The sequence below is a fragment of the Colius striatus genome, chromosome 1, assembly GCF_028858725.1.
Source record: "Colius striatus isolate bColStr4 chromosome 1, bColStr4.1.hap1, whole genome shotgun sequence".
Lineage (NCBI taxonomy): Eukaryota > Metazoa > Chordata > Aves > Coliiformes > Coliidae > Colius > Colius striatus.
This window is the reverse complement of record NC_084759.1, coordinates 175,874,903-175,900,091: the sequence shown is the minus strand read 5'-3', so window position 1 is coordinate 175,900,091 and position 25,189 is coordinate 175,874,903. Positions and strand designations below refer to the sequence as shown.

The 25,189-nt window shown below is 37.9% G+C and overlaps 1 protein-coding gene across 1 annotated transcript in view; it reads right to left on the bottom strand.

The window, feature by feature from the left end:
• ADAMTS20 (ADAM metallopeptidase with thrombospondin type 1 motif 20) overlaps positions 1-25,189 on the bottom strand; it is a 90,811-nt gene that overhangs the window by 47,625 nt on the left and 17,997 nt on the right. Inside the window, exons 5-11 of the mRNA XM_062020444.1 lie at positions 11,624-11,707; positions 10,808-10,932; positions 9,865-9,905; positions 9,429-9,534; positions 8,332-8,478; positions 7,580-7,721; positions 6,149-6,253 (exon numbers count right to left, since the gene is read on the bottom strand). Of these exons, the coding sequence (XP_061876428.1) occupies positions 6,149-6,253; positions 7,580-7,721; positions 8,332-8,478; positions 9,429-9,534; positions 9,865-9,905; positions 10,808-10,932; positions 11,624-11,707 (750 nt within the window). The remainder of the gene's footprint in view (positions 1-6,148; positions 6,254-7,579; positions 7,722-8,331; positions 8,479-9,428; positions 9,535-9,864; positions 9,906-10,807; positions 10,933-11,623; positions 11,708-25,189) is intronic.

Genomic DNA, 25,189 nt, shown 5'->3' with positions numbered 1-25,189 from the left:
TTTCCACTGCATTCCTACAGAAACAACATGATGAAGTCACAGTAGAAAACTCCAGCACCAGACGTATTCCAGATGTTCCTCTGTGCTTGCTTGAATTATTATTTCTCTATAATATTCAGAACTTACATAAATTTAAATGTTACTGCTAACAATATTTTTTCTTACATTTGTTATGGCAAATATAATGTATGCATCATGTAAAGTGAGTATCAATCATCATTCCAAATAAACTGCAGCAAGTGGCAATTCTGTTCTATTGAAAGTCAAGAGTTGGTTTTCTGTCGAAAAAGCAGAAATTTTGACCGAAACCCACAGGTATTTTTTGTATCTTCAGAGATGAGAGGGAGGGTCAAAGGTTCAAATTTGGGATCAAATACTCAGATTTGTATCTATTAATCACCTGCTTAAAACAGGTGAAAAACTGGTTAGATGGTTGAGACCAGAGTCATGGTCAATGCAGTTAAATCCAGTTGGTGGCCGGTCACGAGTGTTGTCCCCGGGGGCTCAGTACTGGGACCATTCCTGTTAACATCTCTATTAATGATCTGGATGAGGGAATAAAGTGCACACTTAGGTTTACAGATGACACCAAGCTGGGTGGAAGTGTTGATCTGCTTGAGTGTAGGGAAACTCTACAGAGAGATCTAGATAGGCTGGATGGCTGGGCCAGGGCCAATGCCATAGGCCAAGTGCTAAGTCCTGCACTTGGGCCACAACAACCCCCATCAGAGCTACAGGCTTGGGAAGGAGTCGTTGGAAAGCTGCCAGGCAGAGAGGGATCTGGGAGTATTGACTGATAGCCGGCTGAACAGGAGTCAGCAGTGTGCCCAGGTGGCCAAAAAGGCCAATGGCATCCTGGCCTGGATCAGGAACAGTGTTGTCAGCAGGAGCAGAGAGGTGATCGTTCTCCCCTACTCAGCTTTTGTGAGGCCACGCCTCAAATACTGTGTCCAGTTTTGGGCCTGTCTCTAAAAGAAGGACATTGAGGTGCTAGAGAGGATCCAGAGGTGGGCTACCAAGATAGGAAAGGATTTGGAGCAACTCTTACATGAGGAACAGCTGAGGGATCTGGGGCTGTTTAGCCTGGAGAAAAGAAGGCTCAAGGAAGACCTTATCGCTCTCTACAACTATCTGAAAGGAAGTTGTAGTGAGGTGAGAGTCGGTCTGTTCTCTCTAGTAACAAGCACTAGAACAAGAGGAAATAACCTCAAGTTGTACCAGGGAAGATTCAGGCGGGATATAAGGAGGAATTTCTTTACTGAAAGGGTTGTCAGGTATTGGAACAGGCTGCCCAGGGAGTTGGTGGAGTCACCATCCCTGGAGGTATTTAGGAGACAGGTGGATGTTGCACTTAGGGAAGTGGTCTAGTGGTCAATAGGGCTGGGACAAAGGCTGGACTCGATGACCTTAAAGGTCTCTTCCAGATGAAAGCATTCTATGATTCGAGTAAGTAGTTTCAGTCTTTCCTGTGGATTAAACTATGATTTGACAAACTGATTTCAGGTGCTTTCAATTTAGCTCATAGCTTATTGAGCTTGCTAAATTTACAGGAAAGCAATTCTGAAGCATTTAACTAAAGTGTTAATTGTCAGGCTATGCTCAATTTTGACTGAATTAAGGAGAGTGACAGATGTGCTCAGAACAAGACTACAGCTCTCAAGTATTTCATACACAGCCTGGTATGACAAACGCTAAAAAACAATGTTGCAGCACAAAGACCAGTTCAGTACGAAGCACGCAGCCTGTAGCTGAAATCTGAACATAAATTGTCTCAAAGTAGATTCCAATCACACAGAGCTGAGAAAGGAGTATGCATCATAGAAGTTACATCAACTCAGCACATAATTCCATGAGCAGGGAGTGAGAATGCTAAAGTCTACAAATCTCGAAGCTGTTCCTTCTGGCTATATTTATGTCTATGAGGTGTTCCCATTCATTCACTCGAACGACTGTAGTGCTAGAGACCTCTCTGCCTTGTCTGCTGTCAAGTGGATATAAGAAACATTTTGCTGCACATTAGACCTATGCCTGCTCTTAATCTTCCAACAATACACATAGTGAAGAAAGCACATTGCTCAAAGAATCAAGATGAGAAGTGAGGTCTGCAGCATTTAGCAGCAATAGAGCTGTTAGTAAATGAGTATATGACACAGGAGAAATGGACCTTAGAGAAATGTCTAACTGAAGTTCTAATTATGGCATCTCAGGCAAGCCTACATGTATTACTTAGATGACATTATCTACAAAACCCACAGTATTTTAGGTTTTTTTCAACATTTTAATTTCTTTTTGTGAAAAAAAAACCTAAATACTTTCTTTCTCCCTTGAAATACTTCCATAGAAAAGTTTAACTTTCCTGAAATCGCACCTAAACATGAAAGTATCTCACAAAAATCCTAATTTACAGCAAAAATTCTTGGTTCGAAATCTTAAATATACTTTACTCTGTTTTTACAGTTCAAAAGATCTTCTGCTCCTTCCCAGATGGTTAACATATCCCTCTGTTCCCCCAAGTCTGTTAAAATCCATCTGAATTTTTTATTCATATATAGCATAGATATCCACATATGATGAATTATTCTTTCAGATTAACCACGTATAACATTCATGAGGTAGTAAAGCAATGTAATGATTTTTAAATAAATCAATATACGGGTAGTAACCTACAACTGAAGCCCAGCAAACACATTCCAGGATCAGATTGGTTGGTATTGCTTTTACTGATCAAAGCAATTCTTCGTCAGTCTGCATCCTCATTCGAAATTGTCCCCCTATTCCTCTCCTTATGTGGCTATAAAGGGACTAGGACAACATCTTAATTCACTTGATAGCTATTCTAGATATCTTTAGAGACACTAGCTCAATATACTATGTATCTATAGTGAATAGGAGCAATAAACATTTCTCTTAAACACACACAACCACATGCTGCCCAGACAAACTGTTAGTATCATAGATTCCTTCTTGATGTTAAACTGCTTTTTCAGTGTTTAAGTTGCAAACTGATATGATATAGAACACTGGGAGAGCTCCAGGACATGGAAAAGTTTGGTCCAGAATCACATAGCTACCTCCTACATCTCCCTTCCAAACGGAGATTCAAATAAATCAATGGAATATGGGCATATTTATATTCCATTTGGGAATCCAGTAAGGATCAGAGCACAACTCTTTTGAGTGTCAAAAAAAAAAACTATTAAAAAAGACACTTTATTGGGTACTTGGTTATTTTCTTAGCAAAAAAAAAAAAAAAAAAAAACTTGTTCTGAGAATGCCATTCCCAGAAGGTAGATGGTTTCACCAACTCGTGTTTGGAGATGGATTTTAAGGATCAGATGTGCATTAGCAACTCCAACAGATGAGCTACCCTTTCTGGAATATCATTTAAACTACACTGCTAATACAGAAGCCATGATTCTTAGCCAGGTATAAGCTGGAGATAAGCATAAGGAGAGTTTGTACATTAGTTGGCTTGTAACCAAATTTGGTTACACAGAATAGTGTAGATATTTCTTTTCTATACTACTATCTTACTACTCTTTTTAATCAGGTCCTCCACAAAATGGGTTTAAGTATTTTCTGTGAATGACATAAATAACACTGTGAAAACTGGTACCCTCTAGATTTAGAACTATGAACAAATCCAGTGAATTTAGAGATTCTACTTATTAACATTACTTTGTGTTTTTTTGGTTTGGGGTTTTTTTTGGTTGGTTGTTTTTTTCTTTTTTTTTTTTGTTTGAGTTTTTTTAAATCTGAACAAAGATATTCAATAAGGCAAAATCTTAATTGCTCTTCAAACTCACTTCTTTGGAATTTCAGAAAGAACAGGAAAAAATCCCAACACAAAACTTCCTATGTTCAAGGTGAAGTCTTTTGTACTATCCCAGAGTAATACAGCCAAGTAAATTCCTCACTACAGAAACCTTTTAATAGAATAACTTTCTAAAAAACAAAATAAATTCAAAGAAATTTGACTAGAGAGCAAATTGAAGTAAAAGTGCAAACTTTCTATTTTAGTAACGTTAATTACAGAAAATTAATAATATTAACTCTACAGAATTCACATTGGAAATTCTAAAGAAAATGTTTTCTTTATTCTTTGTAAGACACTGAAATTATAGGCTGCATCTTCCTTTTAATGTTTTAAGAAAATGGTTCCTGTACCTACTACTACTAAGTACTGTTACTGTGCTCTACAGGTGTGTGCAACATGAGACATACAATAGAATTCTCTTTCAAAATGGATGAATGCCAATAGAGTGCATATGGCAAGAAGATATTCCATTAAGAATTGCTGGCTCTCAGGAATAGCCATTTGCTCATTTGAGAGTTTCTGATATTATTAGATTTGTATCTCCTTGAAGGTAACAGAAGCAAAGACACTAGGACAGTTAGAGCAGTTCATAGTGCAAGATCCACTAATCAGACACAGAACCTGAAGGAAAACTAAGAGTGTACTGTGAAAATAAACTCACGTGCCAAATTTACATTTAAAAAGTTGACGTTAAAATGACAAATGCCTTAAATGTATGTTCTTTGCATACACCACAGCAATAATGCTGCAAATGACAAATATAAATTTATTTAGCTTGCTAGCAAACATTAATTATAATTACTAGTCCTCATGTCTTATTCCCATTTACATCAACAGAAACTTGTCAACTGAGCTTAAAAGGAGCTCTCCTTTAACTAGGAACAGATGACAATTTGCCAGAATAATTGCTCTTCTTCCTTATATCTTTCAGAGGTAATGACTGTAATTAGCTCTTCGCTTCCTACACTTCGTTTCACTGCAGTAATTGCATAAAATAAATTTTTGTACTCTTCTATAAAAGCAATCCTCTGATGTTATCAAATTAGAGTCAATTGAACTAAAGATTATACATGAAGTTTATATAAAATATGAACCTTTCTGATCAGTGACTGACTGATAAATGAGTTAAACATTGTAACACAATCTGCATGCATAGATTTAATCAAGCACAGCTTCCACTGCACCCTTCAAATAACTTCCTAATCTTGCAAGGGAGAAAGAAACCATTTGAGACAATTTACTCACTAAATTGTTATCTATTAAGACAGAATTTCACTGCTACTGTCTCACCAAATACAGAAGAAGAAGAAAAAAAAAATCTGTAAAGATCTAGTAATCTAGAAATCTAGTAATAACTGAGTGAAATATAGCAGCCTATTATATATAGAAATTAGACTAGATATCCTTTTAATCATCTTTGAACCTGTAAAAAGTTAACATTGCTTCCATAGCCCCTGAAGCTGCCAAAGCACACTACTACTAAAAGCAGCTCAACAAATCAGCCCTACTTAAGTTCACTGTCAGATCTGACCATGTAAAAACACCTCTGAAATATTTATTCTCACAGTCTCCTGACACATAAGAAAATACTTCTATTTGCTGGTGGTGAACTGAGATACAGAGAAGCCAAAGCCTAGATCAGTGAAGAACTCAAGCACTTCCCAAACTACACACAAATCCAAAACTAAAACCCTCAAATCTTCATTGAGAACTCTGAATTCAGCTGGCCTCCACAATTACTTCTGTTTCTGTCAAGGTTCTGTATTTGCCTTGACTATGTCTAGTAATTAGATACCCATGACTCTTATGGGTAAAGAGAAAGGTTATATATCATCCGAATGCAAAGCATTCAATCCATACCTCACACAGCCAGGCAGTCCCAGGCTTTGGGGCTTAAGTGAGAAAAGAGCTCCTGGCATTTAGCATGGGACAGACCCAAGTATCCCCAATTATGTTACAACAGGTAAGACTATATGAATACAAGTTGCATGGTTAAGGCACTTACTGGAGTAGATGAAGAGGTACTGACACATGCTTTTTGCATTTTGCCTGAAACACAATGTGCACACCATGTGACACAATGTGCAAATATCTACCAAAATAAGGATTCTAATCCAAAGACTCCCTCTTTCCAAAAAAGCATACTCCTGAATTTTAGTCAGTCACACTTTATTTGTTCTGGCTTAACGAAACAGCTTCAACAAGACAAACATGCTTTTGGGGTGCCTTGTTTCCAGGGGAATTCAGCTTTGGAGCGCTGCCAATGCGGAAAAAGAACCAAGTTATTATGAATGATCTGAGCTTTTCAAACAGACACAAATCAATGCTTACCATTCCCACACCACAAACTGTTCCATCAGCCAAAGGCATGTGCTGAGTACGACAACCCTTGTGAACACCTTCTGTGCTTGTGCACCATAAGCGTTTGCATTGTTTCTAAAAAGAAAATAAGATTACTTTTATTGTTCCTGTAACACCATTTCAGACATTAGCTAGGATATTTGTATTGTTTTCTCACAACATGTGGGCTTATTGTTTGCTATTGGTACTACCATTTTTCACAGATAAAACACTACAAAAACAAAATGGATTTTGCTTAAGGCAAAGTAGGAATGTGGAATACTTGAAACTGATTCCGTTAGAAGTAATAGATAATTTCATTTTCTCATTCAGTAGGAAAAATCATTTATAAGTAGGTAAGGTGTTACAGTTTATACTACCCAGCACACTGTCACCAGAAAAAGACTCTACACAGAATTCTTCTTAAGAATACACTGACTGGAAAATTAAGAATTTAGAAAAACAAGAAAATTGTTACAAGACTAATAATGGACAAACAACCTTTATGGATTGTAACATTTATAAAGCATCTTCAGTAACACCATCTTTAGGTCTTTGAATCTCTCTTTACTTTTTCTATAATATTTCAAAAAAACCCTGACTCTTTTAATCAACATTTAGCCTCACAAAAATCTCTACTTAATTCAGTCACAATCCAATCTTAAATTGTCTCAATAACTCCAACAAGCCATGCAAGACTAGTAGAGGTAGCTACAAAACCTGTCTCTACATGACATCTTGACAGTAATGAAGTCGTATTTGTATTAATTTTACATTGTACAGGCCACAAAGTTTTCAAAACACAACTTAAGTTTCAGTCTTGATTTACTGAAGTTTTCTTTCCAGATTCCAATTTTGCTTAAATAAATTGTTGGTTAAGTATGGAAAATGTACACTCTAAAAAGGCATGAAAATATTGTTTTAATCTTTGACAAAGTAGTGGGAATCTACACCTCAGATCAAACATTTAGAACAAGTATTTGAATTATTAACTTTCAAGTTTAAAATTTAAAAAAACTACTAAAAGAAGCAGATAAGGAAGACTTGTTAACATAAGATAGAAGCTATAATGTGAATACATTGTTAGAAAGTATTGAAATAATTAATTTCTGGAGTTGCAGGTAGACTTAATTTATGCAGCTTTAGATCTTCTAAAGGAATGATAATCCCACTTACAGATGTGCAAATCAAAATTATTGCATCCTACTTTTTGATTCTATTTATTTCTAATAAATCCAACTGCAACACTCTCCACTGAAATCTCTCCCTTCAACAAAACAAAACCTGAACTTTGAAATAGTGCAGGACGAAATTCTTTCAAAACCAAGGGTCCTGAGATTTGATTTCTAAAGCAAATTTCTAAAACTACCTTTCAGTAATTTTTTAGTATAGATTGAGCATGCCTGTGTGTTGATCACTCACCAGATATGGGCACACTTGTGACCCAAGACCAAACATAAGTTCACACTGCTTATTGACATCATACATTGACCCAGGCAGCTGAGAGGAAAGATCATATATTCTTCCGCTAGGTTTGTCTAGGAGACATTCACCATAACCAGTACTGTTGTAAAAACAGGAAAAAAAAAAGTGAATAAATCACTCTTAATTCATTGGAAGCCTACTCAACACAACACTTTACATGTGCATATCTCAGTAGAGCTACAGGTTTGAAAGCCTACCTGCCTACACAGTGACTTTAATTGAAATTAATAAATCAGATCATTTGATTTTCTTTTATTGGATTTTGCATTAGATCTACAAAAAAAAAGCTTAAGTTTTTGAGCTTTCTGGATGTCATTTCTCATTTTCACACTCTTACAGGAAAAAAAGACGGTACTGTCTAAATTATACCCACCATTTCTTTTTTAGATGAAAACTTCCAAAAATAAAGTGTGCCTATTTTGACCTACTAAAAATATACTAAAGATATTTTGCAAAAGCAATGCCATTATATTAAGAAAAAAATGCAAGCAAATTTTAAAAAGTCATTAATCATCCAAAGAGTTAAATACATGTATTTTTCTGGAGGACTGAGGCCTTACAGGGGCGATTAAACCTAAGAACAACACACAGTATTTAAGCAAGGCTTTTAAAATACTTCTCAGAAGGATATTAAAAATCATTAAAAAAACAAAACAAAACCAAAATCATAGCATTATACCGATACTTACTCAAGAAATTCAGTGATATATTTTTGACTGCACTTGGACCAAGTCCATGGACTTGTATGGTAATTTAAAGTTGGAGCCATCACATGGTACTGATGTTTAATTCCAGCTTCTTTACATTTAAAACTGTCATCATGAGGTATATTAAATCTAAAAAGCAAAACATACAAACTCCAAAACAAATTCAGCAACAACTAATTGAAACTCTTTTAGTTGTAGCAACAAATGCTTCGAGCTTTGAGTTGAAAATGTCTTAAAAATTATACAATTACAATAGTTCTTCAGCTCACCAGTAAAATTCCACTGTTTGGGAATAAGTCACTTTAAATGAACAACCCATCTCCTCAACTGAACATACAAGCCCAATATCCACACCATAACTCTTACTATTCAGTAACAAACACAAACTACAGAGCAAATCAACATCATACTCATACAACTAACACACTGTCTTATTTTGTATCCCGGTAAATACCATAACAAATAGCATGTATCTAAATGAACTTCCAGGCACATGAAAATCAACAAGCTAGCTATTGAGCTCTGCAACATCATCGTTACCTACACTGTGGCATGCCTCATGGAGCTAGAGTATAGCACCTTTCTGTCATCACTGATGAGGTATGCTTCATAAAATATAATGCTGTCATCTTCTCTTATTTTTCTGTGTAAAGTATTTCTCCTTGTGTTATTCTATTGTATTCTGGAAGGATCAAGCACAAGAATATTTCTGCATTACATTGTTTTTTCTTAGAGGTAAATTCCCATCAGGGCTAGAAAGCAGTTGGAGTTAACAGGACTCTTGCACATCTAAGATACCTGTCCCAGTGTCCCAAAAAGTTCATATGACAAAAGGACAGTATACAGCTGTATGGCCTGTATTTCCCATAGTTCAGGATACAAGCCCAGTCATACAATCTGCAGTTCCTCTACATGTCGGTGATAGGCAGAGCTGGCTCACTGCAAGGTGGAAACATGATGACTCTTCTAAAAAAGAATGTAGCAGACTGTGCCCTCATAGCAACATAGAGCCCATCACTGAAAATTGTTAATATTCAAAAGGAAATTTAAAATTTACCTGCTGGGAAATAGGTACTTACACATGTCCAAGTTCATGCGCTATAGTAAACGCAGCGCTCAATCCATTTTCTTCGCTTATAGAACAGCTGCGTAGTGGGTCACACATTGTACCTAGCTCTGCTAAACCTGCAAAATTGAGTCCTTATGTAAAAGCTTAACAGAATCAATTCTCATGTAGATGGAGTGACTCCACTAAGAAATACTATGGCACTCAAGTTGAAAGTCACAACCCAACTATGCAGCAAATTTACACAAAAGGAACAACTGCCTGTCACCAAAGTACATGCCGGGGCAGAACAGTATTGAGAAATTTTGTTTGGTTTTTTTTTTTTGCCTGTGTGACTTACAGTTTGCATCTGCTTTCTGATTTATTCCTAATTATTTTCTCTCCCTTCAGTTAAATTACCATATATTTTCTGTTATAAAAATCATACTGATTAAAAAAGAATAACTCACCAAGAGTATCGCACTTCTCTCTAGCTCGGCAGATATCTTCCCTTGAAGGAAGAGAATTATTTTAAGTTATTACAGCAAATAAACTATTTCACTGTTGCTATATTAATTACAGCAATCACATATCTGATTCTCAGTTTTTAATGCAACAGTCCATTAAAATAATTAGCATTCTGGTGAAGGAAGTAATTTAAATTCACCAGAGTAAGGTGACAGCGTTGCTCCCTATCTAGCTTGCAAAGAATAAAAATTCAAATACTATGTTATTTCTATGCAATGCAAAAGGTAGATCAAGTGTGAAATGCTGCTGAAAAATGTGCAGATCACAGTAGACTTGAAACTACCTTATGTAGTGGACCATCTGTCAAAATAACAACGTAAAATTCAGGACAAATAACAAACAGTTTGAAGTGCTGGAACGTGTCCAACTTGAACACCAGGAGAAAAAGATTATGAAAAAGAACAGCAAAAGACAGACTATATTTCATTAAACAAACATAAAAATCTCCACTGAGGCTATCAGTGGAGAATATATGCTAATATTTAACTGCTTTCTATTTGCAAGCTTTTGGTAGCTCTAATTACACCAAGGCTATTAAAAGCTGACCATCCTTCAGCTGATTCCATTATGTACAGCACTATATCCCTACCATATGTATGTACAACAGTTAAAGATTTCATTTCCTTGTAACAATTTCAGGTCTGAATAATTTCCATCATCTTCAACAAAAAGTTAATCAGATAGCTAGCAACTAACATAGCACTGTCAGAGTAATTGCTTATGTATTGATATACGGTGGTTTAGGAGTGCAAGATAGTCTATTTTCACTTTGATTATCTAAGAACAATATCAGAGAATGATTAAAAAATGATGTTGTAAAAAAAAAATAAAGTGAAGCACTTGTCTGCCCTAGCTGAGTAATTATGGCTATTTCAGATACTGTACCTAGTGATAAGAACAGCTGTATCATGATGAGAAGGGTGAGCATCATCCAAAGTGTTTTGTGCTTGCTGCCATAAGCAAAAATTACGAAGAGTGGTAGCTGCATTAAAAGTGATAGCTGGTCCTTCCTAAGGAAGAAATGGCAAAATAACCTGAAATAAGTGGCTTAATATTCAGGCACTTGCACTTATTTTGTCATTTGTCCCCTTAATCTGCAAAACAATGACAGCACCTAGAAAGGAATTCAGCAGGACTCCACATAAGAGTTCACTCCCACATTTGTTTATAGGATCAGATCTTAATCTAGCTAAATCCGTCAGTCATGAGAACCCATTACATCAATCAATGTATATAAGCATGCATCATGTGTGAAATATTTTTTTAAGTGACATTTATGACAAATATAAAACAACATGCATTTGAAAAGTGTATACTTCTTACAATCTTAAAACATTATAGCTGTTAGGGCTGAAAACTCTTCATCAAAACACTATAAAAGTTGTCATTTCTCCATCATGTTTCCATGCATATAACCACACTTTAGGTAGTTATCCCATAAAGCTTTCATAATATCTGATTTATGTCCATTTAGGTGAACAGGAGATGCTAATAGACAGATGGGGAAATACGGGCTTTAAACAAACATTCTGCAATTCACATTTGACATTGTGTCCTATTTGAAAACAAAATTGTGTAGACAAAGAAAATATTTTGCACTCCAAACTAAAACATTTTCAACTTTAGAATTATTACAATGCAAATTCACATATTTTGTTTCTTCCATTAGAAAGAAATCATTTTAATATTTACTTTTCCTACCTGTTCATTGTGAATTACAATTAATTTTACAATAACTATATTTATAAGATTTCCAATACTTGCATCTTTATAGATTGCTGCAACCTAAAGAGAAAAAAGTCAGAAGATTAGAATATTAAACTCATCTGAGAAACCATCTCTCTTTGTCATGCAAACAAGTTATGGGAGAAAAACAAGTTGCTACACAACAGACATTTCATGCACCCATCTGTACCTTCCTACCCAAATATGGTGACAAACCCAAAACAGTTGTTCAGTTTTTAATAACCTTATAGCTCTAATTTTATACTCATTTCCAAACACTCAGAAACCACATTGAAATGTTACTATAAAAATTATACTTATTATATAGTGTAAAACCTGTAGTTTATTGATAAAATATCAAAGAAAGAAAAAAAGTAATGTTAATGCAGCTGTCATAGACATAAACTGGTTTATATGGATCATTTGTATAATTAATACCTAAAATAGCAGAGTTTTAGAAAGCAAACTTGAACCAATAAGTTTTTGTCCTTGTCTTTAATAGAAGCTGGATTGAGTTGTAAATCTGTATTGAAAACATACAAGACATATAAAAGTTTCTTTCCTCACCCACAAAATACATATTTACATAAACAGACTTTTTTATATATACTCTTGCATCAAGGTAGTAAAAATCACGAGTCAATTCCATATACCAAGGTGAACTGCTTTGAAAGTTGTACTGAATAAACTTCTTTACTGCTCCTACGAATTCTCAATAACAGCTTCACACATCCCATCCATATCGATTCTACAATTTGGCTTAAAACAGTCACTGAATGCAGCCTTATCCAAACAGGAGCTGCCACCAGACACAGAAGTACTGACCTTCTTTCCTACCTTGTGCTAAAGTTTCAAGGCTACAAAACCAACAGGATAAAGGATCAATCCAGCTACAAAACAACGTTAAGGTTCTTTTTTGTATCATGTCATACTGATCAGCATGATCTCATTCCTGGTGCAGCCACTCTTTCACAGGTGCTGGCAGAGGGAAAGGTGCAGAACAGACTTCTTTCAAAAGTAACCTATGCTTAAACTGCCTCAAATTGGTTGTGAAACGACTTGCTGTGTATGGATCCCATATACCTGAGATAAAGTAATTCTGCTAAAAGTTGGAACTAACAGAGCACTGGCTCCTGACTCATATTCTCCCCTTCTCTACAGTGTGCAGCATCGTCCTTCATTTTTTTGCTGATATACAAGTTGAAAATAGAGGATTTGCTAAGTACAAGGAAGGAGACAGAATTTTGGAATCCACTTGGACATCATATTTCAGAGTAGCACAGCTATTGCCTGCTTCCTTCCATGTGGACTCTATTCTTGATTACCAACCAGCAAGTGTTCAATTATTCTGAGTTGGGATTAAGAAGCATCATTGAAGCATTCAATTAGGTGTACACACATTCAGAACACCTTTATCAAAGAAAAGGTGCCTGCAAAGGCTCAAGCATTATTTAGGCAGAAGGAGTTCTCTGAATTTGAATGCAATAAACTACCACTTTGGTACTATCAAAACTATTTTTAAACTGCCACAAACTATCAAGCTCACAATGTGTTCTAAGAAGATCTACTTTCATAAACCTATTTCTGGATATAAAATATCCCATAAAATATCACAAACTGTCAAGGTATGTTCCTGAATTAATTGTCAAATTAATAAAACACATTGATCACCTTCACCTCAGCTCATGTAACCAACAGTAAGCATGCTGTCTAAATTCCTTTAACAGTCAATGAAGAAGGAGAAAGGATAAAATGTTGTGCAGATGTCTATCTGAAGACATATTTAGAGAAATGTTATCTTCATGAACAACACCAAGGTACTGAATTTCTTCATCTCTTTATTATGGAGGGAGATGAGACATCTAATTTTCAGATACATGAGGCTAAGGGAAAGTAATTCCACCCCAACAATTTCCAGTTTTATTTCTCTTTAGGAAAGAAGAAATAGAAGTCAGGTTCTTACAGCATTTCAAAAATCATGTCACAGAAGAATCTGCAAAGAACTAAAAGAGTCTTTGGCTTACAATGCAAAGATGCTTTTCTTGAGGACTGACTGTCCTACCACTTAAGTTGACATAAGAGTCATAATAAAGAACTTGTTACAATAGAAACCTATAAAAGAAAACTACATTCATATAGTATTAACATAAAGATCTTTTCTGGAACGGGTAATAAAGCATGTTGGAAATGACCTTAAAGATCATTTAGTTCAATTTCCTCAGCCAAAGGCTGGGACATCTCTCACTAGATCAGGTTGCTCAAAGCCCAGTCTAACCTGACCTTCAACTATTCCTAGGATAGGATGCACAACTTCTCTGCACAACCCATTCCAGTGTATCACCACTCACATCATAAAAATTCTTCCTTATATCCAGTCGATATACCCTCTTCCAGTTTAAAATTGTTATATCTTGTCCTGTCCACTACAGGCCTTGTCAACTACATCTCTCTTGATCTCGTAAGTCCTCTTTATATATTGAAAGGCTGCGATAAGGCATCCCAGAGTATTATCTTCTCCAGGTTGAGCAGAACTCTCTGTATCTCTCCTCAAAGGAGAGGTATTCCAGCCTTTTTGTGGCCCTCCTCTGGACCTGCTCTAACCAGATCCATGACTTTCTTATGTTGGGGACCCCAGAGCTGGGTGCAGTACACCATGGGTCCTCATGAGAGCAGAGCAGAAGGGGAGAATCACCTCCCTCAACCTGCTAAAGTATGTTTCTCTTGATAAAGCCCAGGCTTTCTAGGACATCAACAACTCATCTCCAATTTTTCATGCACCAGTACCCTCAAGTCCTTCTCCATAGGGCTGCTCTCAATCCATTCATCTCCCAGTCTGTACAAATACCAGGACTGCTCCAATCCAGCTGCCAGAACTTGCACTTGGCCCTGCTGAACTTTGTGAGGTTCAGCTGGGCCCACTCCTCAAGCCTGTCAAAGTCTCTTTGGAAGGCATCTCTTACACCAAGTGAATCAACTAAATCATGGTCCTGATTTTGTTTAAGATAATATTCTTCCTAGTAGCTGGCACATGGCTATCTTTTGGATTTGTGCTGAAACAGCATTGATAACACAGGGATGTTTGAGCAGTGCTTACACAGCATCAAAGCCTTTTCTGCTTCTCATCCTGCCCTGCCAGCAAGGAAGCTAGGGGTGTACAAAAAAACTGTGAGAGAGCATGGACAGGACTGTTGACCCAAATTAGCCAAAGGGCTATTCCATACCACAGAACATCATGCCCAGCATTTAAGCTGGAAGGAGTTGGTAGGGAGGGGCTGACTGCTGCTCAAGCATTGGTCAGGAGGTGGGGAGCAATTGCACTATGCAGCACTTAAAAGTTTTTTCCCTTTTTAAAATAAATCTTTTTATTATTATATAATTTATGCTATATTTTATTTCATTTTAGTTAGTAAATTGTTCTTATCTCATGGTCACTTTCATGACCTCCAAATGTTTAGTTACTACCACTGCTTTTGAAGGACCAAAGAGCAAGACTCCATTCTGATAAGGACATGCCCTTACTAGCAAAGGAAGATACCTTCTGCAGGCTTGCTGAACACATGCGTGAAGAGAAAAATCCTGAGAGCTAAAAACCACAAACCAAACTTGAAGAATTACCTAGGGAACTGTGCAGGCTAGAATCATCAACTAAGATTTGAAATTACAGATCAATGCAGGGAAGTGTCACAGATCTGGAATATGAGATTCTTATTTTCAGTGAAAAAAAGTAAAGAGGTAAAGAACTCTCTGCTCCTGTATTCTATCTCTTTCAATGCTCTCTTAGTGGAAGCATTAATGAAAAAGGATGATGAAGTGAAATAGGAATATGATAGAATACACAATTTATGTACAGTTTCCAGAGCTACTTTCTTTATAGTGATCTAAATCCTGGCTTTGCAGAAGTAGGATGTAATAGCCAAGATCGACACTAGTTTCAAGAGATGTTTCAAACTCTTAAAACCAGCATCCACACCATAGATTCAGACTGTATAGCAACAAAGGAAAAAGAGATTAAGCTAGTTACCCTTCAGTGGAAGGATCACAGCTTCCACTCTCATTAAATTCTCAAGATAAAGTCAGATCTTGTCATCACCACAGCTGTGGCTGCCAGGTGACTGGAAGCAACCTTGTCACAACAACGTTTTGTTTCTCTTGATATCCTTGTTGTAACTGTCCATTAAACCAGGACTGAGAGTTGTGGTAAAATGCCCTATTTAGAAAACAAGCTAGTAAACAAACATGTTCCTCCAGAGGCTGGAAGATGATTAAAGAATATATCCAAATCCAACTGAACTCCTCCAGTACTACTTTCCTAAAGATTGTATCCCAAAACCTCTTCTTTTCTCTTCTCTGCTACATACAACCATGGTACTAGAAGAATAAAAACATACTTATCTCTTAAAAGAAATATGATATAACCTGTTAGCTCACATGTCTTTCACAGGCTCCAATAATTTCTTATTTATCACTACAGTGCTCAAAGGTTGAAAGATACCCAGGATCTGGCAGATTTCTCCTTCACATCTTCCATTGTCATATCCTGATTCTGGCATATGTTTCCTAAGACCCCAGAACTGTCTGAAGTCATGAGATAAAGAAGTCATCACAGCCTTAATTGCTTCACTGAGACAATGAGAAAGAGCTGTTATTTCTGCTGCTATCAATCCTATTCTGTTCCAGCTGTGCTTCCCCCAGTGGAAGCTAATGCCAGCAGAGCCTTATGCAAATTTGCGCAAGTATACCAACACAATTCAGAGTTATCATTTTTTTCACCCTATGAGTTCTAGGTTATCTCCTATCCTCTCATCCAAGTCCTCTTCAATCTACCATCCCCTGAGTTAACCAAGTTCCAGATGACTCTGTTGTGCTCTAGTGGAAGCAAAAAGAAAAAATACATCCCTTTTAAAGGCTGAGTCACTCTGAATCATAGAATCGTTAGCATAGAATGTTTCCAAATTTTTTTGGTTGGAAAAGACCTTTAAGATTGTCAAGTCCAACTGCTAACCTAACATTGCCAAGCCTGTCACTAAACTAATCCGTATCCCTCAGCAACTCATCTATACGTCTTTTAAATATCTCTAGGGATGGTGACTCCAGCACCAATTCCAATGCTTAACAACCCTCTCGGTGGAAAAGTTCTTCCTGTGTAACCTGATCTAGGTGGACCTGTTTTTAGCAGGGGGCTTGGACTACGTGATCCCTAAAGGTCCCTTCTAACTCCTACCATTCTGTGATTCTGCAATGTCTAATCTAAACCTCCCTTGGCACACCTTGAACCCATTTCCTTGTGTCCTATCCACTACTGGAAAGAAGAGATCAACCCCTACCTCACTACAAATCTCCTTCAGGTAGTTGTAGAGAGCAAACATATCTCCTCTCAGCCTCCTCCTCTAGCCTAAACATTCCCAGCTCCCTCAGACGCTCCTTGTAAGACTCGTTCTCTAGACCCTTCACCAGCTTCATTGTCCGTCTCTGGACACACTCCAGTACCTCAGTGTCCTTCTTGTACTGAGGGATTCAGAACTGGACACAGTATTCAAAGTGCAGCCTCACAAGCGCTGAGTACAAGGGGACAATCATTTCCTTGGTCCTGCTTGTTACACTATTTCAGATACAAACCAGGATGCCATTTGGCTTCTTGGCCACCTGGGCACACTGCTGGCTCATGTTCAGCCAGTTGCTGATTAACATCCCCAGATTCTCTTCCACAAGACAACTCTCAAGCCACTCTGCCCCCAGCTTGTAGCTTTGCCAATGGTGTAGATGGGTGACACATTTGCCAGCTTCTTGTCTGCTGGAATCTCCCCAGTGAGTCAGGGCTGCTGGTAGGTGATGGGAGTGGCTCAGCAAGCACTTCCATCAGCTCCCTCAGCACCCTCGGGTGGATTCTATCCTGCCCCATCGACTTGTGTGTGTCAAGGTGCACCAGCAGGTCTCATACTACTTTGTACTAAGGCAGCTTCAGTCTGTCCCCTGTCCCTATCTTCCAACTCTGGTGGACAATGGCCCAGAGAAGAGCTGGTTTTAGTATTGAAGACTGAGGCAAAGAAGGCATTAAGTACCTCTGCCATGTCCTTGCTCACCAGGTTTCCCCTTTGATCCATTAAAGTGGGAAGATTCCCCTTAGGCTTCCTTTTGATGCTAATATATTTATAGAAACTTCTCTTATTGTCTTTTACAGCTGTGGCCAGCATAAATTCTAGTTGAGCTTTGGCCTTCCTAATTTTCTCCCTACGTGACCTCACCACAGCCTTGTAGTTCTCCTGGGTTGCCCAACCTTCCTTCCAGAGCTAACAGACTCTCTTTCTCCTCCTGAGCTCCAGCAGAAGCTCCCTCTTCAGCCAGAGTGGTCTGCTGCCCCACCAGCTCCTTCTTACACATAAGACAAGTCCCAGGCAGCTTAGAGCAAGGTCTTTGCCATGATTAAACAGTGCTAAGGCTTCACGATAAGGACAGACCATGAACCCTGTACTACCAAGGAGGAAATCATAGAGTAAAATACTAGTCTAATCATTAAATAACTAATTACAACATACGCCACCTAGATGACAATAGTAGTAAATAGCACTAACAGCAATGAAGTGTAAAGATGGGCAAGTATGTGCCTGTGTACATACTGCAATAATTCATAGAATCATCAAGTCAAATAAAGGTTGAAAAACACTTTTAAGATCATGTCCAACCACTAACCTAGCACTGCCACATCTACCACTAAATCATGTCCCTAAGCACCACACCTACATGTCTTTTAAATACTTCCAGGGATGGTGACTCAACCATATCCCTGGGTAGCCAGGGATATGATTTAGTGCTTGGCAACCCTCACAGTAAAGAAATTTTGCCTAATATCCAATGAAACCTCCCCTAGTGCAACCTGAGGTAGTTTCCTCTTGTCCCATTGCCTGTTACTTGGGAAAAGAGACCAACAACCACCTCACTAGAACCAACTTTCAAGTGGTTGCAGAGAGTGATAAGGTCTCCCCCTCAGCTTCCTCTTTTCCAGGCTAAACAACCCCAGTTCACTCAGTCACTCCTCATAAGACTTGTTCTCTAGACCCTTCACCAGCTTTGCTGCCTGTCTCTGGACATGCTCCAGCACATCAATGTCCTTCTTGTAGTGAGGGGCCCAGAACTGAACAACATACTTGAGAAATGTCCTCACCAGTGCTGAGTACAGGGGGACAATCACTTCCCTGGTCCTGCAGGCCACACTATTTCTGATACAAGCCAGGATATCACAGGCCTTCTTGGCCACCTGCACCCACTGCTGACTCGAATACCTTTGTATTAACTAGATGACCTAAAAAGGTAGTGATGTGAGACATTATAACATTTAATATACAGGCACCCTGAACCTGGAATACAAGGAGAGTCACAATTTAAAAAACAGTACTCTTTAAAACCATATAGATATCATTATGCCAACATAATTGACATGCCTAGCTCATATTAATTTTGTATGGATACTTTGAAAATAATTGTTTCCTGTTACATAGATTCATTGGTGTGTAATCTAATATCCACTGTCTTTTTAACCACTAAATGCACAAGAGCATGTGGTTTCATATCATAGAATCATAAGGGTTGGAAGGGAACTTTAGAGATCGCCTAAGTCCAACCTCCCTGCAGAAGCAGGTTCACCTAGATCAGGTCACATAGGAACATGTCCAGGCGGGTCTTGAAGACCTCCAAGGAAGGAGACTCCACAACCCCTCTGGGCAGCCTGTGCCACTGCTCTGTCACCTGAATAGTGAAATAGTTTTCTCTTATATTTAAGTGGAACTTTTTGTACTCCAGCTTCATCCCATTACCCCTTGTCCTGTTGCTTGCTACTATAGAAAAAAAGGATATAAGAAAAAACACAGTAAGGTACAGGGCTTAGGCAAGAAAAAAAAAAAAAAAACAGCCTTTATGCTGTCTCTCTAGATTTCACTGAATGAGAGACAAAAAGCACTGAACATTCCTGCAGCTTTATTATTAATATACTGGTCTGAGTGAAAGAGGGGTAAAATACAAGCTTAGTAGTCTAAGTAATAGATGTGAAGAGCAATACACTCATCACTAAATTTAAAAACATTCACTGCCTGTCAAATGCTAGTCATACAAACAAAATAACCTAAAAAATATTCACATCTGCTGCTTATTTTTATATGCGTATGCCACAATAAGTAAAGTAAAATATTCTTAAATGCTAGTACACATCTATGTTTTCCCAGGGTGTTAGGGAAAGATGAACTGTTAACAATTGTATGATATGAACTGCAATGAGTTTTGAATTATGCAAACGTAATAATTTGGCTGTTTGTTAATGACAGAAGCAGCACACTGGTTCATGGATCTTTCCACACAGAAAAATATTTAACAAGCAGTGCTGAGGATTAGTTGCCAGAATGGCCAGAAAGTATAAACAAGCCTACAACTAGAAGATTTTTTTGCTGTTAAGATCTGTTAGTCACTGCCTTACATTTTACATCCTGGTAAATTACAGTACCTACAATACACTATTAAAAGGACAGTAACTATTTCAAGGCACTGGGATGGCAACCTGATTTGCCCAGATCTGAAAGATTACACAAAGAACAAAGCAATGGAGAGACAAAGCCACATATGTGCAGTCCAACTTTTGAAGCTGTCTTAATGAAAATTGAAAATACCAGCTTTTAATACAACATTATAATGGTACTATTTTACCATTATATAATGCCCTTTTATGATTCCATAGACTTGCTCCAAGTTAAATGCTGCTCAATCCTTTCTCCTTGAATGCATGGCTGCCCCCCTCCTGTGCTCGAGCTGTAGCACTCACATGACTAGGCAGTCAGCCAAGTTCACAATCTGAGCTGGCCAACATAGCCCTACCACAGGTGGTTCTACATGTCAAATTTTCAGAAAGGAAGGATTACAAAGTTCTTACTGCAAGTAAAGAACAGACCCAGTTTTTTACTACCAAACTAACTATAGAAGCTAAACATTTCTTAAGAAGATGTCTTTAATCAGGTATCCTATTCAGAAAATGAGGTCAGTACCTTGAAATGTACCATGGAACCAGAATCAATGAGGTTCACACACTTTTATAGTAAATTCCAGTGTCCTCATGAATTATTTCAGTTGCTAGTATCACACCTTCATATTAAGAACTCCAAACTGTCACAACATAATGTGCCCAAGACAAGAGTCCTCAAGCTAATAAATCTGTTAAGGTAGTATCTGCTACCTGCTCTGCTTTTGCAATTCTTGGTGGAACAAGAAAGAACACCGTTGAGTTAAGCAATCTCAAATTTATTTATTATTTCATTTATAATTTCATGTTAAATAATGCCAACTATTGTATTTTAATACAAAAGGTTTGATAAAGTCCTATGACAAATATATTCCTTGCACTTTTAAATTCATACTTCAATCAGAACTGGTGTTTAAGGCATAGTGTAAATACTGTGAGTACTCATCTTGCCAAGATTTAGGCAATTTTAAAGAACTGAGAAAATGCATTCCAGTTTCACAGGATTACTTGCATGCTGAGAGTTAAGCTTTTTCAGGTTGAATTGGATGAGTGACAAGACAGTTAAAATCCTAAAAATATTTAACAGTATATTTCAGTTCTTATTTTCCACTCATAAAATAGAGTCCTATAGCAGCAAGTTTACTTTGGTGGCTTTGTTGATTCTAAAAAAAGAAAGAAAAAGAAAGAAAAAAGGGCCAGGATATCAAAGGTTGTTCTAGGAGCTAGATGTCTAGGTTTCATTAAAATTTAATGGGATTTATATGCTTAAACTTTAGTCTTCTTTAAAATCCAAGCCAAAACTGAATAACCTTAAAAGTTTTAAAATGATTATAAAAGTAGAGTATAATGCTTGATTCATTTAAAATGCCAGCAACCCAACAATTTCCCATAAAGAAAGCTGCTTGAGCAGACACAAGTACCGGTTAAATTTAATAATCAAAGCTACCTTGATATTGGCAGGAGGGATAAAGTTTAATAGTTTCATTTCTTCCCTTTATGGGTAATGAAATAAGACTAACAAAAGTTCTATTTCAAACACTAATAAGCCGTGGGTCAAGAAATGACCACCTGTATACTGATGAATTCTAACGCAGATTACAGAGCAAAAAGTGGTAGTTGTTTTCCTATTCCTCACAAATATTATGGAGACTACTATGGACACACACTATTATGGAGAAGAGAGAGAAGAGACTGAAAACCATCTTCATATGCATAATTTAATTTGTTGATTTGTTTGACAAAGATTTTTTTTTTATGAGTGCTGGACCAGATGACTTTCAATAGTTCATTACCATTTAAATTATTCTGCTATTCTACGAGATCTCTGAAATGCTTCAAGAAGAGGGATGAGCCATGACATATATTCTTGGGGATGTGGGGAGAAAATTAACTGGACTGTGAACAAAATAATTCAGAATTAAGATCTGATTTTTTTAAAATCTGCATTTATGAAAGCTAAACATTCCTGGAAATAATGTCTTAAACTTTTGTTTCGGGATTCTGTCTTCAGAAGTAGCAGATGCATATGTGGAACAAGAGCTGCCAGATGGCAGATATACATCTTACTATCTAGAGTGGTATTCAGAGATATTAAAGTTTTAGTGTTTTATTATATGCCATTACCTCAAAGCCAGCAATAACTGCCTCAAGCCCTAGATTTACAGTATAGATGGGTAAGCACAAGAATGCACTTTTAGCAAAGAACTGGCATTTTTTCCCCACATACATGTATATGAAAACACTACTTTTTAAAAACAGTTTGTATGGACTCTCTTTAGCAGCACATATACAACGCATGTCCTATTTACATAGAAGAAGTCCAATTGTGTAAGTAAAAAGACACAAGAAACATTGCACTGTATGGAACAGTAGTTGAATATACAACATCTACAGATGCAGAAACAACGTCAGCAATTACACTAGTATAATCATAAGAGCACCTCAAAAATTAAAATAAGATTCAGTAGAACATTTATTGTGTAATTTTTCTAAAAAACCCATCCAGCTTTCATTTTAAAATTATATTGTCTGCTTTATTTTGTTTCTCAGTACAGCTGTCTTTAAAAAAGTAACTTTATTAAAATAAACAGCATCTGTGGGATCAGTTGTTCCTAAAAGAACTCCAAATGGACTCCAGACTGTAAGTAAAAAAAATCCACCCTTCAATACTATTTCTTTTTTTGCCACCACAAAATGTTTCAGATCTTCACACTATTACTGCCAGTAGAAAAATCTCCCTTAAAATGTCACTGTTTTTCTTATAAACCAATTAAAACTCCATCTTCAAAATTTAGGTGCTTACAACTGCATGACAAGTGACAGCACCTCTACTCCCATCAGATGGAGGTCTCAATATTAGAGCGACCAGTTGTGTAATTACACATTACTCAATGTCACTTCAGATGCTATAGTTTCCAGACACATATACAGAACAGGCGGATATGACACATGATCTACAGGACACTTATGCTGGCTTATGTTACTGCTAAGGTGCTATCTGTTTTTGAACAACAACAGAGAGGGGAGGTGCCTGAGGACTGGAGAAAGGCCAACGTCACAGCAGTCTTCAAAAAGGGCAAAAGGATGACCCGTGAAACTATAGGCTCCTCAGTCTCACCTCCATTCCTGGAAAAGTGATGAAACAGCTCATCCTCAATGTCAGTTGTAAATACACAAAGGAAAAAACAGTTATCAAAGGGAGACAACATGGATTCACCAGGCGAAGGTCCTGCTTGACCAACCCAATAGCCTTCTATGAGGGTATAACTGGCCGGCTAGATGAGGGGAGAGAAGAGGATGTTATCTACCTTGACTTCAGCAAGGCTTTTGACACCATCTCCCATAACATCCTGATAACAAAGCTCAGGAAATGTGGGATGGATGAGTGGATGGTGACATAAATCAATAACTGTCTGAAGAACAGAGCCCAGAGGGTGGTGATCAATGGCACAGAATTGAGTTGGAGGGCTGTGGCCAGTGGAGTTCCACAGGGATCAGTTCTGGGGCCAGTCTCGTTCAACATCTTCATCAATGACCTGGATGACAGGACAGAGTGTACCCTCAGCAACTTTGCTGTTGGCATCAAACCGGGAGGACTGGCTGATGCCCCAGAAGGCTGTGCTGTCATTCAGCGGGATCTCAACCGGCTTGAGAGTTGGGCAGAGAGGAACCTCATGAGGTTCAACAAGGACAAGTGCAGAGTCCTGCATCTGGGAAGGAACAACCCCCTGCACCAGTACAGGCTGGGGATTGACCTGCTGGAGACCACCTCTGCAGAGAGAGACCTGGGAGTCCTGATTGATAATAAACTAACCTGAGCCAGCAAAGTGCTCTCCTGGTCAAGAAGGCCAATGGTACCCTTGGGCTGCATCAATAAGAGTGTGGCCAGAAGGTCAAGGGAGGTTTTCCTCCCCCTCTGCTTTGCCCTGGTGAGGCCTCATCTGGAGTCCTGTGTCCAGTTCTGGGCTCCCCAGCTCAAGAGGGACAGGAAACTTCTGGAGAGAGTCCAGCACAGGGCCACCAAGATGATCAGGGAACTGAAGCATCTTTTATACGAGGAAAGGCTATGGAAACTGGGGCTGCTCAGCCTGGAGAAGACTGAGGGGGGATCTCATTACACTTACAAGTATTTAAAAGGTGTATGTCAAGAGGATGGGGCAGCACTTTTTTCTCTGGCAGCAGTGACAGGACAAGGGGTAACAAGAGCTGGAACACAAAAAGCTCCACTTAAACTTAAGGAAACTGTGAGGGTGAGGGTGCCCTTAAACTTACTGTGAGGGTGAGGGAGCCCTGGCACAGGCTGTCCAAGGAAGGTGTGGAATGTCCATCTCTGGAGGTTTTCAAAACCTGTCAGGAGATGTTCCTAAGTGACCTGATCTAGGTGGACCTGCTTTGGCAGGGAGTTGGACTAGATGATCCCTAGAGGCCCCTTCCAACCACTACCATTCTGTGATTCCATGATTTTCTGACTTGCACGCCTTTGTGAAGCAGCAGTTGAGGCAGAAGTCAGAGGTCCTATGGCATCTTAAATGGTACTAGATATTTCTATGAAGCAACTTAACTGATTTCAGCAGAAACTGGAGAGCTATTCTGTTCATGCAAAAACAGATATCTGTAACTGGTCAAGTGAGTAGCTCTCAAAGCAGATATCTCCATAGATACCTATCTGTAGGTGTCTCAGATTTGCAAGCCCAAGGCAAGATACAATTTCATATAAATTGAGCTTCTTGAATAGTTGACAGAAATCTAGAAATAATTACTATTCAGAATATTTTAGCATACCTTTTCCTAAAAATGGTTCAAGAAATGACATGGGAAACCTTTTGCTTTTACAGAGCTTACTGTACTAGATCCTGAATCAATATAAGAAGTTACTTTTTTTTTCCAGGAAGAGTTCAGCTACAGGATGCCAAGTCAAAAGTCTGACCCATATTAATTTGAAATTACTTGAAAAACTAGGATTACTATAATCAAGCATTTTTTCACAATGGCTATTCACCCCTGTCACTTGTAATTAATCTATATGCTTAACTTACTGAAGCTTA